Genomic DNA, 16,913 nt, shown 5'->3' with positions numbered 1-16,913 from the left:
AGAGCCAGTCAATAAGGAGGAGAACACAGGCGTTGAAGGAATTTATTCATGAGAAGACTGAGGGTCCGTCAGGGAGACTGTCCAATGGTGACAAGCTCCGGAAGCCCGAGTTGCAACAGCCAGGAGGGCCGGGACACCCCAGGCAGGAGGCGGTGGGCTGGCACAGAAGAGCAGACGCAGGCAGTTCTGGGCACAGAGGGGCTTTCTTCATGGCCTGCCTGCCCTGCCCCTCCCCCCAGGTCCCCATCCATCTAGGGTTAAAGTGCAGCTGGGAGGGAGGAGGCGGGCAGAACTGGGGAGCTAGAGAGAGCCCGAGTGAACCCTGGCCGTCCACACAAGCCGGACGTCATCCTCGTCCTGGAGTCTCGAGGCTCAGCCCAAGCCCATCCTACCCAAGGCCTCTGGAACCTTGGGGCAAGGGAGGTAACCCCTCACTCCCATACCCATCGGATATTTAGAAAGAACATCCCTGGGAGAGGGGGGCCCACTCCAGCAGCTTTCTGGGGGCCCTAGAACTTGGGAGACAGTGGGGGTGCACTAACGTTTCTAACAGGGAGAGGAGGGGGATGCTCATCTTCAGGGATTGTCTGGGGGGTTGTCACCCTCCCTCTGGCCTTGGAAGACTCCTCCCTCTCCTCCTTCCTCTCCTCCCCCTCCCCCACCAGGCAAGCCAAGGAAGCCAGAGAAAGGCCCAGAGAGCCTGGCGCCCAGCTCCAGCACCGTAAGTCAGCAGGGTCCTGCCCAGGCCTGACTCCCAAACCCCCGCGCTGAGGCAAGGCCACTTCAGTGCCATTGGGGCAGTGCTTCTCTGGGGATGGGGAGTGGGGTGAGGGGCCTTGGGGGAAGCCTGTGGGGCCGGAGCCTCCTGTTTCTGCCAGCGGTCTTTCTAGCCCAGCCCCTCCCTCAAGGCTGAGGCTTGCAAGATGGTCACCCTAAGCCCCAAACCTCAGCAGGACCATCTGCACCCCCACGCACCTTAGCCTGGTTCACGCCATCTTGGATGGCCTTCCCCCTGACTCAGCGGCTCAGCCAACTTCCTCCCTCTCCCACAGGTTCATCTCTAGAAGTCAGACAGGAAGAGACACCCCCAAAAAAGAGCCCTGAAGACCTCTGCTTCCTCCCCCAACTCTTGAATATATTAAATTGTGCAGCTTGCCTCCAACCCCTCCCCTTCAGATCTCCATGGCAACCGGGCAGCATTCCAAGTCCGAGTCTGAATCCAAGTCCATCCAGTGCCAAAGGGGGGTTTCAGCCTCTCCCCCAACTCCTCCCCGGAGGGTGAGACCCAATACTCCACAGGGGGATGAGAGGGGAGGAAGAGTCGGGGGGGTCTCAGTCCTCAGCCCCCTCTTCCTCCGTGTGGGGGGCCCCAGGGGGGTCCTCGGGCTCAGGGGTCTGCCCGCCAGGGTGGGGGTGGGGATGGGGGTGAGGGTGGGCACCGGGCTGGGAGCCCAGCCCATCCTCGCCCTGCACATAGACACTCAGCCCCTCGTGACTGGGCTCCTTGCCGCAGGCCTGGCAGCTACAGTGCAGGATCTTCTCCACCAGCTTGTCCACCCTGGGCACCTCCTCGTGGCCCGGGCACTCCAGCGTCACCTGCAGAGGGAAAGAGAGAAGGGCAGGGATGCTTCCAAAGGCCTGGGGAGGAAGCCCCTAGGATTATACTTCCTCATGGGACCAAGAACCCCAGAGCCCACCTGTGATGCCCCAGTTAGCTCCAGGGTCCCATGGGGAGGGGGAAATTCAACCCATGCACAAGCCACCAGAGTTGTCTCCTCACACCAGACCTGCTACCTCCCCACCCATTCCCCACCAGCAGCCACAGGGAAATCCAGTGTGGCCCACCCCTGCTAAAATCCCCTCACTGTCCCCATCCTCCTGCACTTGGAGACAAACCCTGACCCTCACTAAGGCCACCCAGGGCCTTCAGGTGCTGCTGGCTGGCTGGCCTCCCTACCCCTGACCCTGTGCCACTCTCAACCATTCTGTGCTTTAGCTCTGCCTCAGGGCTTTGCACATGCTGTTCCTTTGCCTGGAAGGTTCCCCAACCCACCCCACTACCACTTGCCCCCAACTGTGCCTTTGAATCTGAGCTCAGACTTTACCTCCTCAAAAGAGCCCCACCCCAAAGCCCCGGCCCAGCTGAGGCTCGCCCTGCAGGAACCCCATCTGCCTCTTACTCTGCCCCATCATCACCCATCTAAGGACCTTCTTTCCTTCTCCCTCCTTTCTTCTCTTCCTCCCTCCCTTCCTCAGAGCGCCTACCCTGTGCCAGCTCTGAGGACACAAAGACACACTTCCCCCAAGGAAATCAGAGTCTAGTGGGGGAAAGAGACCTGTCAAGATCACCCGGACGCAGGTGGAAGACTGCAGGTGTGACAGGTGCTTGAAGCGGAGGCACGCTGTGCTCTGAGAGCCAACGGTGCAGGGGTGTGACCCAGTCAGGGGGCCTGGAAAGGGGCCCTGAGGAGATGCTGCTTAGGACAAGAGCAGAAGAATGAACAGAAGTGAACTAGGTAAGGAGGGGAAGAAGGTGTTCCAAGCAGGGTAAAGGACAGGGGCAAGGGCCTTGTGGTACGAGTGACTGAACGGAGGCAGCTGTGTCAAGTGCCAAGCTAGTGAGGAGGGTGGGAAGCAGGAGGAGGCTGGAAAGGCCACTGAGCCAGGCCACGCCACGCTCTTGGGGCAGGGCAAAGACTTTGGTCTCATCCTGTAACAACGGGAAGCCCTTGAAATGACTTCAGCCCATGAGAGGCATCAGAATGGAGCTTCGGGAAGATCCCTGTCCTGTACAAGTTGGTGTCAGACTTCTGAGCCATCCTGTGGGGGGCCCACATCTGTATTCCCAGCCCTTTACCCTGCACACAGTGGGGCCTTGCTACGCCGCTGTGGCCACCTGCTGGAATGCAGGAGGCTGGGGGAGAAAGGCCAAGGCCAGGGCGGGCTCTGGGCCGAGGCTGGATGGGGCATGCCGGCAGTACTCACAATCTCCCACATGGACTGGGCTGGCATGCAGGAGTCACAGTGAACCAGGGACTCTGTGGACTGTGGGAAGGTGTTGGGGACGCTGTAGCTGAAGCACTGTCCTAGGCACGCCCTGTGGGAGGAGAGGGCACCATGCGTGTCACTGTTGGGGAGGCAGGGATGGGCAGCCCTGGTCCCTCTTTCTCCCTCCTTGGGCCCCGATCCGCACCCCCCCCACCCACCCCTTGGGTCCCACCTGTTCTGGATGGACTTGGCCTCACAGCCGCTGTGTCCCACAATCTGGGTGATGTTCTTGGCTTCACACCAGGCACTCTTGTCCGGGAATAGTGCCAGCTTGTTGATGGGCGGTGGGGCAGCCAGCAGCATGGCAGGGAGGACAGCCCCCACCAGGACCCGAAGCATCATGCCCGTGGCCTCCAGAGCCCTGGAACAGAGCACAGGTGCCAGGTGAGGCACAGCAGGGCCCGGGGGGGCTGGGCAGTGGTGTTACAGCATGGGCGCTGGCATCTGACTCAACGGCACAACCCCAGCCCTCCTACTTGCTAACCAAGTGCAACTTTGGACAAGTTATTTCTCCACTCTGAATCCCACAGCTGGAGCTGGGAGTAGTACGTACATCAGATGGGTATCTGGAAGGTCAAATGAGATATTAAATCAGCCTAGCAGATATGCACATTCCGTATGTGTTGGTTGGTTTTATAACTTCCTGTGTTGCCTTGAGCAAGTTACTTTTTATCTCGGTGCCTTGGTTTCTTCATCTAAACAGGGGAGATGGTGCCACTGCATGGCGAAGGAGTGCAGTCACGAAGTGTTCAAGCACGTGTCAAGTGTTGAACAACTGCTGCCCTTCTCCCTTTGACCCTGTGGGTCATCCAGGAAAATGCACAGAGTCGTCCACACCGCCCTCGAGGAGCTGGCCACACACCATGTCTCCTGGAAAGCCACTGCAACAGCTGTCAGAATTCTGATGTTTGAAAAGTTAGCCTTAACCTTCGCGTTGCTGTGATTTTTGTTTTTGTTTTTTGAGAAAATATCTCACTCAGTCACCCAGGCTGGAGTGCAGTGGCATGATCACAGCTCACTGCAGCATCGACTTCCCTGGCTCAGGTGATGCTCCCAACTCAGCCTCCCGAGTAGCTGGGACTACAGGTGTCCGCCACCATGCCTGGCTAATTTTTGTAAAGACAGGTTTCACCATGTTGCCCAGGCTGGTCTCAAACTCCTGGGGCTCGAGTGATCTTCCTGCCTCAGCCTTCCAAAGTGCTGGGACTACAGGCGTGAGCCACCACACCTGGCCTGCAGTGACTTCGTGGGCCACCCTGGCTGGCCAGACCTCAGGCAAAAAGACTGACCCTGAACCAGACAGTATTGCTTTCTTTCTTTTTTTTTTTTTTTTTTTGAGACAGAGTCTCACTCTGTCGACAGGTGCCAGGCTAGAGTGCAGTGGCACAATCTCGGCTCACTGCAACCTCCACCTCCCAGGTTCAAGCAATTCTCCTGCCTCAGCCTCCCTAGTAGCTGGGACTACAGGCACATGCCACCATGCCCAGCTAATTTTTGTATTTTTAGTAGAGACGGGGTTTCACCATGTTGGCCAGGATGGTCTCAATCTCTTGACCTCGTGATCTGCCCGCCTCGGCCTCCCAAAGTGCTGGGATTACAGGCATGAGCCACCGCGCCCGGCCAGTATTCCTTTCTAAGATGCCTCACCAGAAACTCGAATCCACAAGTCCACACAGATCACTACCCACAGCCCCATCCGGAGTCAAGCGGGAGCCAATCAAAGCCAAGCACTTGGCTATTTGCAAATTGCCCCGCTACAGGATGGAGTGAGATACTAAAACAATACCAGGATCTGCCAAAAGGTGGTGCTGCAGGGCAGTGTGTGTCAAAGGATTCTGCTTGTAGGAGACACATGCCAGTGAGTTTCACCCACTGCAAAAAGCACAGAGGAGGGAGGCTTCAGAGAGATTCAGAGATGAGGGTAGTGCCTTCTTCGAGGAGACCCCCAAACCCACAGAGGACAGGACAGTGGAGAAGGGGCATGTATCCACATGTGCCTGTGACCGGGACACTCAGGCCTGTTTCCCCACAACCTTAAAGTGAGTGCAGTGACCCAGCCCCATGGTTCCCAAACATGACAAATGATGAGAATTCCCTGGGGACTCCTGGAGTAAAAGTTCTAGGGTGGGGAGGAGTCTGCATTTTGATCAGGCTTCCGCAGCAGCTCTGCACTCAGTCAAGGATTCTTTATTTTGGGACAGTCCCTGTAAAAGATAAGGCTGAATCAGGAGGGACAGGTCCTGGTCCCACTGGCTCCATAAAAGCCCAGCACCAGGAGTCAGGTGGCTTGGGACTGGGCATCCCATTTAGGACAATCCTACCATGGACCGTGGGGATGGCAGAGCCAGGTAATTTATGATTTTATTTTTATTTATTCATCTATTCTTTTGAGACAGAGTCTCACTCTGTTACCCAGGCTGGGGTGCAGTGATGTGATCTAGGCTCACCGCAAACTCCGCCTCCAGGTGCAAGCGATTCTGCTGCCTCAGCCCCCAGAGTAGCTGGAATTACAGGCACTCACCACCACATCCAGCTAACTTTTGTATTTTTAGTAAATACGGGGTTTCGCCATGTTGGCCAGGCTGATCTGGAACTCTTGACCTCAAGTGATCTGCCCACCTCGGCCTCCGAAAGTGCTGGGATTACAAGTGTGAGCCACTGCGCCTGGCCCAGAGCCAAGTACCTTATAAAGTGTCTGGGGAGTGGGGGTCTCAAGGAGGGCTGGCTGGGCACGGCTTCTGCAGGGCTGTGACCACCCCCCTGGCACTCTGCTCCCCATCCAGCATGCTCCCCCAGCTCCTGTCCCTCTCCTGTAGGTCTTCATCTCAGGGGACCCCAATGCTGGGATGAGCCCCACTCCCAGCCCCCTGGGGAGGAAGGGCAGCTGGAAGTGAGGTTGGACAGGCTGCCCCCGCCACACCATCCCAGATAAGTTCCTGTCACAAGGCTCTCACCCACGCATTTCCGGTCTCACTGACAAAGCCCATGTTTCCAGTACAACCACATCCTAACAAAACAGAATGGATTCCTTACTAACTGGCAACCTGATGAGTTTTTCAACAAGCCTGGCATGCAGGAGGCTTCCTGAGTCCTGAGTCAGGGTCTGCCCACAGCATACCTGAAGGGCCTTGCAGGTCCATTTAAGGCCAGGACTCCCTGGGCCCTCTCTGGGCTGGACTGGCCCCCTAGGCCCTTGGAGAGGTCCAGAGACTCTTGTCCTCCTGTATCTGACCCCACCTTGCTTCCTCAGGAACAACAGGTCACAGGGGGCAAGGAAGTGCCTGGGGCAGGAAGTGATGTGGATGTGGAATTGAGACTGGGGTTGTAATGAAAGTAGCCTGGGCCAGGCGTGGTGGCTCACACCTGTAATTCCAACACTTTGGGAGGCCAAAACAGGAGGATTGCTTGAGCTCAGGAGTTCAAGACTAGCCTGGGCAGCAAAGTAAGACTTGGTCTCTAAAAAAAATAAAATAGCCAGGCATTGTGATGTGCACCTGTAGTCCAGCTATGTAGGGGGCTGAGACGAGAGGATGGCTTGAGACCAGGAGCGTGAGGCTGCAGTGAGCCATGACTGTGCCCCTGCACTCCAGGCCGGGTGACAGAGCAAGAACCTGTGGAAAGGGAAAGGGGAAAAAAAAGGATAGGAAAGAAAAGAGAAAGGAAGGGAGGAAGGCAGGGAGGGAGGGTCCGACAGAGGGAGGGAGGCTGGGATGAGCACTCAGAGATGGAATTAGGAGAGGTCACAACTGAGGCTGTGGGTCAGGACCAGGCTGAAGCGAGTGTTGAGATTGCAGCTGAGGCTGATGAAGGCTTACTGGGAGACGAAGTAATGGGGACATTTGGGAGGAGGCCCAGAGATCAGGAACTGGTTATCAGGGTCAGGCTGGGGCAGAGGTTAGGAGAAATGAGATAAACTAAGGCGGAAGGTCCCTCCTTACCTTCCACCCTTGCCAGTGCACAACTGAGTTCACTACAGGGCCAGCTGTGCCCACAGAGGGGTGCTGTAACCCAACCCAACAGGCACTGGCAGGGTCCTGGGGCCACGGCCTCCCTGGGCCAGCAGCGTGGAGCTCCAGCATTCTCCACGGGCACCCCTCCCAGAAGCGTGGACCCTGCAGTCCCCAATATTTGAACTGCAGCCCCTCACCTTAGGAGCTGTGTGACTCCCAGAAATAAGTTCACTCCTCAGAACCAACCTTTCTCAACCCTAATATGGGGAGCATTGTGCCTTCCCTGGAGAAGCACTGGGAGGAGTAAATGAAGGTATTCAGCATCAAGGAGGCACCCACTAAGGTCAGCTCTCTAACCCCCAGAGGATCACAGGAAAGGCTGGGCCAGTATCAGAGCCAAGGCTGGGCTGGAACAGACAGCGAGGATGCCAGGTGAAGTCTCTCCCACACACGGCTGCCATCCAGACACAGCTACCTCCTCCCGCCCGCCTGCCCAGTCCCGAAGAGCCCAGGCTGCCCCCCACCGGTGGGGTGGGCTCTTAGCTAGCAGGTTTTCTTTTTTGTTGGTTGATGGTTTTTTGTTTTTTCAAGCAGCAACTCAGCTATTTTTTTTTTAAGCAGCCATCATACTTTCCTTCCTGAGCCTTGAGAGCCTCGCCCAGATTCTCAACCCTTCCTCCCACCCTGAAGGTCACACAGCAAGTCATGGGACTCCCCAAAAGCAAGGGCGGGAAGGGAAGCTGGAGACCTCCCAGGCCAAGTCCCCCTGCTCTCAAGGGAGCTGTCCCAAGGCCCCCGGCAAGTCAGGCAAAGCAATGCCCTGCCCTGGGCTGTTCAGTTCCACACTCACTCACTCACTTCTAGGAGGGCAGGGGTCACTTCTAGGAGGGCAGGGAGAGAGGCAACAGTGAGGGCAGGGAGCTGAGGCCCCAGACCCTATGCCCACCCGGATACTCCCCTGAGGGGAGGTCCAGGGATGCGGGTAAACAGGAGGCAGTTGTTTTGAGTCGGGGCAGTCAGAGATGGCTCTCAGGAGGAGGGCAGAGATTCTTAGTTCTGAATTAAATATAAGTGCAATTACAATCATGCGTCACTCACCCATGGGGATGCGCTCTGAGAAATGTACCATGAGGTGATTTTGCCAGTCTGTGAACATCACAGAGTGAACTCAAACCTGAAGAGTCCAGCCTACCACACACCTAGGCTATTTGGCATAGCCTATTGCTCCTAGGCTACAAACCTGGACCACATGTGACTGTACTGAACACTGCAGGCCACCTGTGACTGTACTGAACACTGCAGGCCACTGTAACACAATGGTGAGTGACATCTGAACACAGAAAACGTATAGTAGGCTAAGCATGGTGTCTCACACCTATAATCCCAGCACTTTGGGAGGCCAAGGTGGGAGAATTGCTTGAGCTCAGGAGTTCGAGACTAGCCTGGGCGACAAAAGGCGATCCCATCTCTATAAAAATTAAAAAACTAGCCAAGTGTACTGGCGTGTGCCGGTGGTCCCAGCTACTTGGGAGGCTGAGGTAAGAGGATCACTATGGCCTGGGAGGTTGAGGCTGCAGTGAGCCAGGATCGTGCCATCTTTCATGGTACAATTACGAAAGAAAGAAAGAAAAGGTGTAGTAAAAATATGGTATTATAATCCCATGGGAGGCCAGGTGCAGTGGCTCAGGCCTGTAATCCCAACATTTTGGGAGGTCAAGGTGGACAGATCACTCGAGGTCAGGAGTTCAAGATCAACCTGGCCAACATGGTGAAACCCTGTCTCTACTAAAAATACAAAAACTAACCAGGTGTGGTGGTGCATGCCTGTAGTCCCAGCTGCAGGTACCACTGCACTCCAGCCTGGGGACAGAGTGAGACTCCATCTCAAAATAATAATAATAATAATTTTATGGCAGCACTATCGTGTATGTGGTTCATCATTATGCGGTGTGTGATTGGATATGAATTTTTTGTTTTTTGAGACGGAGTATTGCTCTTGTTGCCCAGGCTGGAGGGCAATGGCACAATGTTGGCTCACAGCAACCTCTGCCTCCCGGGTTTAAACGATTCTCCTGCCTCAGCCTCCCGAGTAGCTGGGATTACAGGCATGTGCCACCACGCCCAGCTAAGTTTGTATTTTTAGTAGAGACGGGGTTTCACCATGTTGGTCAGGCTGATCTTGAACTCCTGACCTCAGGTGATCAGCCCGCCTCGGCCTCCCAAAGTGCTGGGATTACAGGTGTGAGCCACCACACCTGGCCCGGATATTAATTTATTCTGTCCTTCAACAACCGCCTAATCCTATTCTTTCCTCCATTTTTAGATGCAGAAACTGAAGCACAGAGAGGCTAAGAAATCTGCTTGGACTTATACTGTTAGGAAACAGAAGAATCGGGATTTGAACCTGGACAGTAGCAGGTTAACCCCCAGCCACCTTTGCAGGTGAAAAGGTTGACAGAAGAGAAAGAAGCAAGAAAGGATGGAATCTGGAGTCAGGATGAGGCCTGGCGCTCGTGCCACTGCCCCAGCTGACTGTGCCTCTCATTCTTGTTAGCGTCCTGGCGTTCAGCCACTGCCTGGGCTGGAAGCTTGGGGGCTCCATAGACCAGAATTCAAAGCCCACTCCTGACTCCCTAGCCGACCATCTGGTGGCCATGACCGACCCCGGCTCTTGAAGCCCTGGTAAAGGTATGTGTGACACTATCCCTCCTCCCAGGGGCGCTGTGGGGCTTTAAAGGAGGTGTCCTTAGCACAGGTGAGTGCCTTCTTCCCAACCCCACCTTCCTCGGCAGCCCCCTGCAAATGCCTGGTACATTCTGAGCTGCCGCCCACACAGAAAGGAAGTTCCCTGGGAGGCGACATCAGCAGACCCATTTTGGCACTGTGGAAACTGAGGCACAGGTCCAGGAAGTGACCCACCCGTAGCTCCCACTCTGCGGAAGAGGGCAGAGAACAAACACAGCAGCCCTACCCTAGTTGCTTTCCTGGAAGCCTTGGTCCAGAGGGTCCCCCAGCAAGGCCAGCTTCGGGGTCAGGCCTGCAGAGCCCCTTTTCGGAAATGCCTGCCAAAACTGAAGACGCCAGACCCGGTCCTCCTCGTGTGACCCCCCACGTCTAAGGCATGGCCTGGGTGCCTGAATGTGCTCACCACGGGACTCCAAGACCCAGCCAGGCCAGGAGCGACAGCCTCCCAGCCCCCAGGAAAGGGGCCTTGATTAACAACACTGCTGCTGGCACCCCCCCAGGCCACTGCCTGGATTCTAGGACCTGGAAAGGCATCCGAAATGCCCCCTAAATACACAAGAGCAGCCTAGATTTCAAGGAACACCTCCTCCTGACTCCTGCCCACCGCAAAACCCTTTGTAGAGCGGATCAGCTTTGGTATAACAAGTGAACCATCCTCCCCAATTCCTCTTTTGGGTTAAGTCTGAATATTCAGGGTCGCTCAAGGCCAGATATACCAGAATTTTCAAGGTAGAATACATCCACTCACCCCACACCCACACACACACTCAAAAGCAGGCATACCCCAAACCACCTGTGCCCCTATGAAAACACAACACACACACATGCATATATAAGCGTGCCTATATATGTACAAAAAATGCACATCTGCACAAGTACCTGCTCTCTTTCTCTTACGTGCGCGCATGCGCGCGCGCGCGCGCGCGCACACACACACACACACACACACACACACCAGGCCTTTCCTGTTACCCGTTCCAGCAATCACTCGGTGCAGAGCCATGGAGGGCAGGCCTGGCGAATCCGTGGTGGGAAGGCGGGCTCTCTCCCTCCCCATCTTCACCTCCTGCTTCCAGAACCTCCTCTGGGAACCTTCCCACACTTGGCCCCAGCTGATGGGGATGGACGATACTACCTGTGGGCTCAGCATTCAGGTGACACTGCGCTCCGCACACACACGAGCATGCAGCCTTTGTGGCTGGTGGCTTTCACACCAGATGCTCCCCTTCCCTGCCTCTCCTACCTCTCCTCTCCCCCCACACCAAGGGCAAGGTCTGGTCCTCCTCCTCCATTCTCCACAATTATGACAGACTCGGCTTCAAATCTTAGCTCAGTCATCCTACTCTTTCTCTTTATTTTTATGTTTTTGTTTATAACAGGATGTCACTCTGCTGCCCAGGATGGAATGTGGTGTCACCATCATAGCTCACTGCAGCCTCAAACTCTGGGGCTCAAGCAATCCTCCCACCTCAGCCTCCCAAGTAGCTGGGTACTACAGGTGCACACCACCATACCTAGCTAATTTTTGGTATTTTTTGTAGAGACAAGGTCTCCCTTTGTTGCCCAGGCTGGTCTTGAACTCCCACTTCAGCGTTCCAAAGCACTGGGATCACCTGGCCCCATTTTAACCTTTCTGTACTTCAGTTTCCTCATCTGCAAAGTGGGGATAGTGCTAATATCCAGCTCACAGGACAGCTGTGAAAATTAAACTGAAGAATACATGGAAACCTCTGGAGAGATGGTCCATCATAGTTAATTTCTCAGTCCACGTCACCTTCAGTGCTAGCTTGGGTCTCTTACCCTCCCTGGCTTCTTACCCTCCCTGGGCCTCTGCCTGCTCCCTTCTGCCCTTCACTCCCACAGGATCCTGGGTGGGTCCTGAGGCTATTTCAGTCTGGGCTGCATCTGCTCCAGTGAAACTGGATTTAGGGAAAATCTCAAGGTGAAACTCAAGCAAGTGGGATGACGGCTGGGAATGGATTTTAGAAAATGTCAAGGGCTGCCCAACATGATTCCCTGCCAGGGCAGAAACTGGGAGGAAGATCCCACTCAGCCTCTAAGACAGGGTCCTGGAGACACCAGCCTCCTCCAGAATCCAACTTGAAGAAAACAGGCTCTGCCCTGCCACCAAGCTGAGCGTGCTGCTGGGCGCAGAGGGTGTGGAGGGCGGCTGGGCTGCAGCCCTAGGCTTGGGGCTTGGCAAGGGCAGAGCGATCGCTCCAGGTCTTGGAATGAGCACAGGGACTTCCTTGAATGGTGCAACTGAAAATGTTCCTCTGTGAAGGTGCAAGGCAGTGTCACATCTGGGCTCCCTGCTCACTCAGGTAGGACCCTGGCTCTGGTCAGCCGGACGGGATTTCCTGGGCTCACGCTGGGGTTTGAGGATGCATTCTGGCCAAAGCTCATACATTGGCTCTCTGTGTGCCTGGAGTCAGGAAAGTCCAATGGTTATAGCTCAGGCCACTGACCCTTTGCTTCCCCTCCCTAAGCTTCATGTTTGCAACCGTAAAATGGGCAGCCTGGCCTGGGAACGCCCATTTCAGCAGATCCCCCAGGGAGGAGCCTGGCTCCAGCATACTGCTTAAGGCCACTGTGATTCCACGACCCCATCTCACTGCAGGGTGGCTTCCTTCCTTCCTTCAGCACTGGGGAGGCTCTGGCCAGGCAGAGCATGAATCAGCTATCCAGGGGGTGGACACACAGGGCTGAGCCCATGCCAACCAGGCCTGCCTACACCTTCCAGCCCTGGCCACCTCTGTGCCAGCCCCCCAACCCAGGCCGTGGCCCTCCTTACCGCAGACCCTCCTGCCCGCAGACCAAAAACAGTCTCCAAAACAAATCCATACTAATGAGCTGCTGCAGGGCCGGGCTGCACATCTGCTCAGCAGAAGTCCCACTACAGACCTCACCATCAACCCTGCCCGTTCCGCCAGCCTCCGACCCTTGGGGTTGGGGGTGGGGGGAAGCAGCTAAACTCAGCCTGAAATTTCACTTTAAAATATTGAGGCCATATCCCTGGCCAAGGCAGAACACCCTGTCCACCCCTCCAAAACACAGGCCCCAGGAGAGAGAAGTCCAGCTTGCAGGGGTGGGTGGAGAGGGGTGGGGGTCACCGAGGAAACGCGGCAGCCTCGCCTTTTCTTTGGCCCCAACTCAAGGCAAACCACGCCCAAACAGCCCCAGCATCTGGGGGAGTCTCGGGAGGCCCCATTCCGCAGTAACAAAGGGTGAGGGGCTCCTTGTTGACAAATTGCTTCCCCTCCTCCATTCCCCGCCAGCGTCCGGTCTTTGGCCTCCAGCCCTGACCTCTGTTTTCCCGGGGTGCCCGCAGTAACAGGCTGGTGGAGTCCAGCTGGGGGAGCGAGGGCCTCTGAAAGCCTGGAAGTGTGGCCTTCTCCCTTGATGCCCGCCAACCCCTGGCCACGCCAAGGCAGGCGGCTGCCCCCTCTGCCGCTGCTTGTAAAAGATCAGAATCGCCCCGCCCTGGGAACGGGCCGGGCAGGTGGCCCGAAGCAGGGCCTGTCGTCCAGCCGACCTCGCGGGGGTGGAATTCTTAAAGGAAACTGAGCCCCGGGAAAGGCTGGCTCTCCCTGCCCCAGACTCAATTCCAGGGAGATGACCCGGGCCAGGCCCCGGGGCCGGCGGGAGGCAGGGGGAGGGCTTGGCGCACCCGGTCTAGGAAACTATTCGTGAACCCCGCTGGGGGAGGGCGAGCCTCCGACACTGGGGGGATTGTCTGGATCGAGGGCGGGGGGTCAGGGAGACGCGCAGACACACGGCGAGAACCCCACAGAGGACAGCACAGAGACAAGAGAGAGGGAGAGAAAAGCGAGAGGCAGAGACACAAACGCGGGCAGCCGAACACGGAGGCAGGCGGGCGGGGAACGGAAAGAGACGGGCAGACCCGGGGAGAGTGAGCGGCGGAAACGGAGCGACGGAGAAACAGACACACGGACGTAGGGACCGAAGCCGAGGGGGCCGCGGGAGGCGGAAACGTCCAGAGCCGAGAGGCGCGGCGCGGCGAGGCCCGGGCACGGCCGGGGGACACGCGAGCCCAGGGGCCGAACCCCGGCCCCTGCCCGGCCACGCATCTCCCTCCCTCGCTCCTTCTCTCTCCCGACCACGGAAACTCCGAGAGAGCAACGGAACCACGGGGCGAGTCTGGGGACGGGCTCCGGGCGCGGCAGTGCCCCCCGGCCACCCTGTGCCGCGCCCACGTCCCCAGAGCCGGCGTCCCGAGGCGTCCGCCGGCCCCCCCAGGGCTCCCGGGCTCGGCGGCGGTGCCTCCGCCCGTTGCCCGCGGCCGCTGGACGCGCCCGGGGCTGCAGCTCTGGGCCGGGGGCGCGGTGCTGCCCCCGCCGCCGAAGCCTCTGGAAGCCGGGTGCCCGCGTGCCGGCCCGGGCGGGACTTACCGCGCGCGCCCGCCGGGTACTGCGGAGCTGGGTGCGGGGGTCGCGGGCCCGGGCGCCCCGGGAGGCTCGGCGAGGCGGCCGGCAGGGCTGGGGGCGGCCCCGCGAGGCTCGGCTGGGCTGCGCTGCGCGCCGTCTGCGGCCCCGGGCTGGCGCGCGGCGCGGGGGAGCGGCTCCGACGTCAGGGTGGCTCCCTCCAAACAGGGCGCGAGGGCGGGGGCAGCGGGGAGGGCCGCGCGCAGAAAGAGCGGGCGGGTGCGCGCGGCCTCTCCCTCCGGGTGCGCAGGAGCGGGTGCCGGGGCTCCGGGCCCTCTCGCTGCCCGCCTGCCCGCCCCGGGCCGGGCTTCGGCATGCTCCGACGGCGCGTGGGGCTGCCGGGACGCCTGACCGGCGCCCGAGGGCCAGGGCAGCCCGCCGGGCGCCCCGGCCCGTTCTAAAGCGCCCTCCCTGGGTTTCTTTGCGCTTCCACTCTCTCCGCCCGACTTTTCCCGAGCCTGGGCTGTCACGCCGTGCCATGCCTCGGGGTGACAAAGATGGAAAGTGTCCTTTCTGTGGCCACCGGGCACTGCAGAATTGCCCCGAGAGTGGGGCGCTCCAGCCCGCCGCGTCCCGGCACCGGGAGTCCGTCCTCACTCCGCAGTTCTGTGGTGCACCCCATCCCGTCCACTCCGGCTTGCGACCCGGTTCAAGTCCGTGCTGTTGGTAGCCTGGGTCGCTTGGCTTTGCCCAGTGTCATCCTAGTGTCGCTCTCGACCTCCAATCGGCTCCAGGCACTTGGCTTAAGCATCCCGAGGAGCCCCAGGGACTATTAGGAACTAGAACGGCAGCAAATGGACTCACTTCTCTGGGTCCTGGGAAGAGTGGAGCGCCTGGCCCCAGCGTCCAGCCTCACCTCAGGGGTTCCCATCCAATCAGTGGGCACTTGGGTGGGTTGCAGCGACACCTTCTCTACTCTGTGTGCTTAACAATGGGGTGAGAAAATAACTTGCTACTGAAAAGTGGTGGCCCAGGGACACTACGTGGGACACGATTGTGCGACTCGGGGATTTTGCTTTACAGCATAGTTACCTGTATCCATGTGCTTTACCCACCTTAGCTGGAAACTTCCAGATGGACGCAGCCCTGGTCATCTGACTCATGTGGTTGCCGAGCATCCTGTGTGGCTCCTAGTGGCCTGCTGGGAACTCCCTGGTGTACTCCAGCCTGCCCGCACCCTCCACACCAGCCTGCATCTGTGCCTCCTGGCTGTTGCCTGCACCCTTCCCTCTTCCCGGAATTCCCTTCCCCTCCTTTCGACTCCTGGCAAATGTTTTTTCCAGCACCAGATTGGAAAACCTTCCCAAGACCTGCGAGCATCTCCCTCCTCCAGTGTGATCCTGGAGCATGGGATAGGAACTTCTGTTCATGTCAGTTTCCCTCTAGAATAGCTGTGTACATCTCTTTCCTCCATTAGACCTTGAGGACAGGAATCATGTGTTTATTTCAGTGTCTCCAGTGCTTATGGGCAGGCCAGGTGAGATGTACAATGTATTTGGTTGAATGACGTTACTATTATTATGACACAGTTTTGCTCTTGTCACCCTGCCTGAAATGCAATGGTTCAAGCCACCATGCCCAGCGAATAAAGTAATTATTATCCCCCACTGATGTAGCACAGATAGGTCTTCCCTTAATGGTAACTATAACCGTTATAACAGCTCACATGTGTTGAGCACCTTACCATGTGCCTCATCCCATTGCCAGCACTTACCACTCTCATAATAAACCTATGAGGTAAGTATTGTCTCTTATTTTAAAAGTGCTGGGTGCGGTGGCTCATGCCTGTAATCCAGCACTTTGGGAGGGCGAGTGAAGAGGATCATTTGGGGTCAGGAGTTTGAGACCAGCCTGGCCAATATGGTGAAACCCTGTCTCTACTAAAAATACAAAAATTAGCCAGGCGTGGTGGCGTGTGCCTGTAGTCCCAGCTACTTTGGAGGCTGAGGCAGGAGAATCACTTGAACCCGGGAGGCGGAGGTTGCAATGAGCTGAGATGGCACCACTGCACTCCAGTCTGGGCAACAGAGTGAGACTCTGTCTCAAAAATAAATAAATAAATAAAATAAATAATAAAAGTGAAAAAAAATCCCGAGGCAGGAAGATCACTTGAGCCCAAGAGTTTGAAGCTGCAGTGAGCTATGATTGTGCCACTGTACTCCAGCCTGGGTGATGTTACAGAAAGCTAATTGTGGAGCCTAATGAACTTGTCACTCCAGCAAGGCCTTGTCTCAAAAAAAAAAAAAGTGAAAAAAAAGAAGGTCTAGAGAGAGGTTAAGTAACTCACCTAAAGTCACACAGTAGGAGGCCATGCCAGCTAATGTCTGTTGGATAACCATGTACCATGTACTGCAGAAACCAGCCTCACTGCACTGTACACAGTAGGCATGCAGGAAATATTTACCGTTTTGCAGCCAAAGCTTACCACCACCATCTTTCATGCATACCCTGAGCAGTATGGAAAGTGGAGTTCTATATCTTGTAAGAATCCACTCCCACATTGCAGAAAGCTAATTGTAGAGCCTGATGAGCTTGTCAGATTACACACAGAGCCAGGAGTAGAAGCCGCAACTTCCAGCCAGTGCCCTCCACAGGGCAGCCCACCATCTCTCAAACACGGGGACATTCAAGAACAACAACAACCCCCTAATCAGGGACAGAGGGCTTGGAGTTGACCATCTGTCTGCTGATGACTGATAACTACAAGAAAGCTACCGTGTGGGCA

General features: G+C 57.0%; 1 protein-coding gene across 5 annotated transcripts; it reads right to left on the bottom strand.

The window, feature by feature from the left end:
* Positions 1-26: 26 nt before the first annotated feature.
* On the bottom strand, positions 27-15,315 carry NBL1 (NBL1, DAN family BMP antagonist). 5 transcript variants are annotated; one of them, XM_012440042.2, is made up of 4 exons: positions 15,221-15,315; positions 3,221-3,409; positions 2,986-3,097; positions 27-1,596 (listed from the first exon to the last, which is right to left on the bottom strand). In XM_012440042.2, the coding sequence occupies exons 1-4, from the start codon at positions 15,304-15,306 to the stop codon at positions 1,333-1,335; spliced, it is 651 nt and encodes a 216-aa protein (XP_012295465.1). In that variant the 5' UTR covers positions 15,307-15,315; the 3' UTR covers positions 27-1,332. The 5 variants fall into 5 exon arrangements, with proteins under 5 accessions (XP_012295465.1, XP_064219447.1, XP_012295466.1 ...); XM_064363377.1 differs by lacking the exon at positions 15,221-15,315 and adding an exon at positions 14,156-14,292; XM_012440043.3 differs by lacking the exon at positions 15,221-15,315 and adding an exon at positions 12,538-12,778.
* Positions 15,316-16,913: the final 1,598 nt, after the last annotated feature.

This window comes from Aotus nancymaae, unplaced genomic scaffold, assembly GCF_030222135.1.
Source record: "Aotus nancymaae isolate 86718 unplaced genomic scaffold, 86718_ANA_hifiasm-v0.15.2.pri h1tg000053l, whole genome shotgun sequence".
Lineage (NCBI taxonomy): Eukaryota > Metazoa > Chordata > Mammalia > Primates > Aotidae > Aotus > Aotus nancymaae.
Note: the sequence above shows the minus strand (reverse complement) of the source record. Positions and strands in the feature narration are given on the sequence as shown.

Coding starts and splice junctions, on each gene's coding strand:
- NBL1 (XM_012440042.2), bottom strand. CDS start 15,306: ATGCTCGGCAACCACATGAGTCAGATGACCAGGGCTGCGTCCATCTGG. Junction 3,410..15,220: donor GGTAAAGCACATGGATACAG/GTAACTATGCTG, acceptor GCTCTGTTCCAG/GGCTCTGGAGGCCACGGGCA. Junction 3,098..3,220: donor GCCAAGTCCATCCAGAACAG/GTGGGACCCAAG, acceptor CTCCTCCCACAG/GGCGTGCCTAGGACAGTGCT.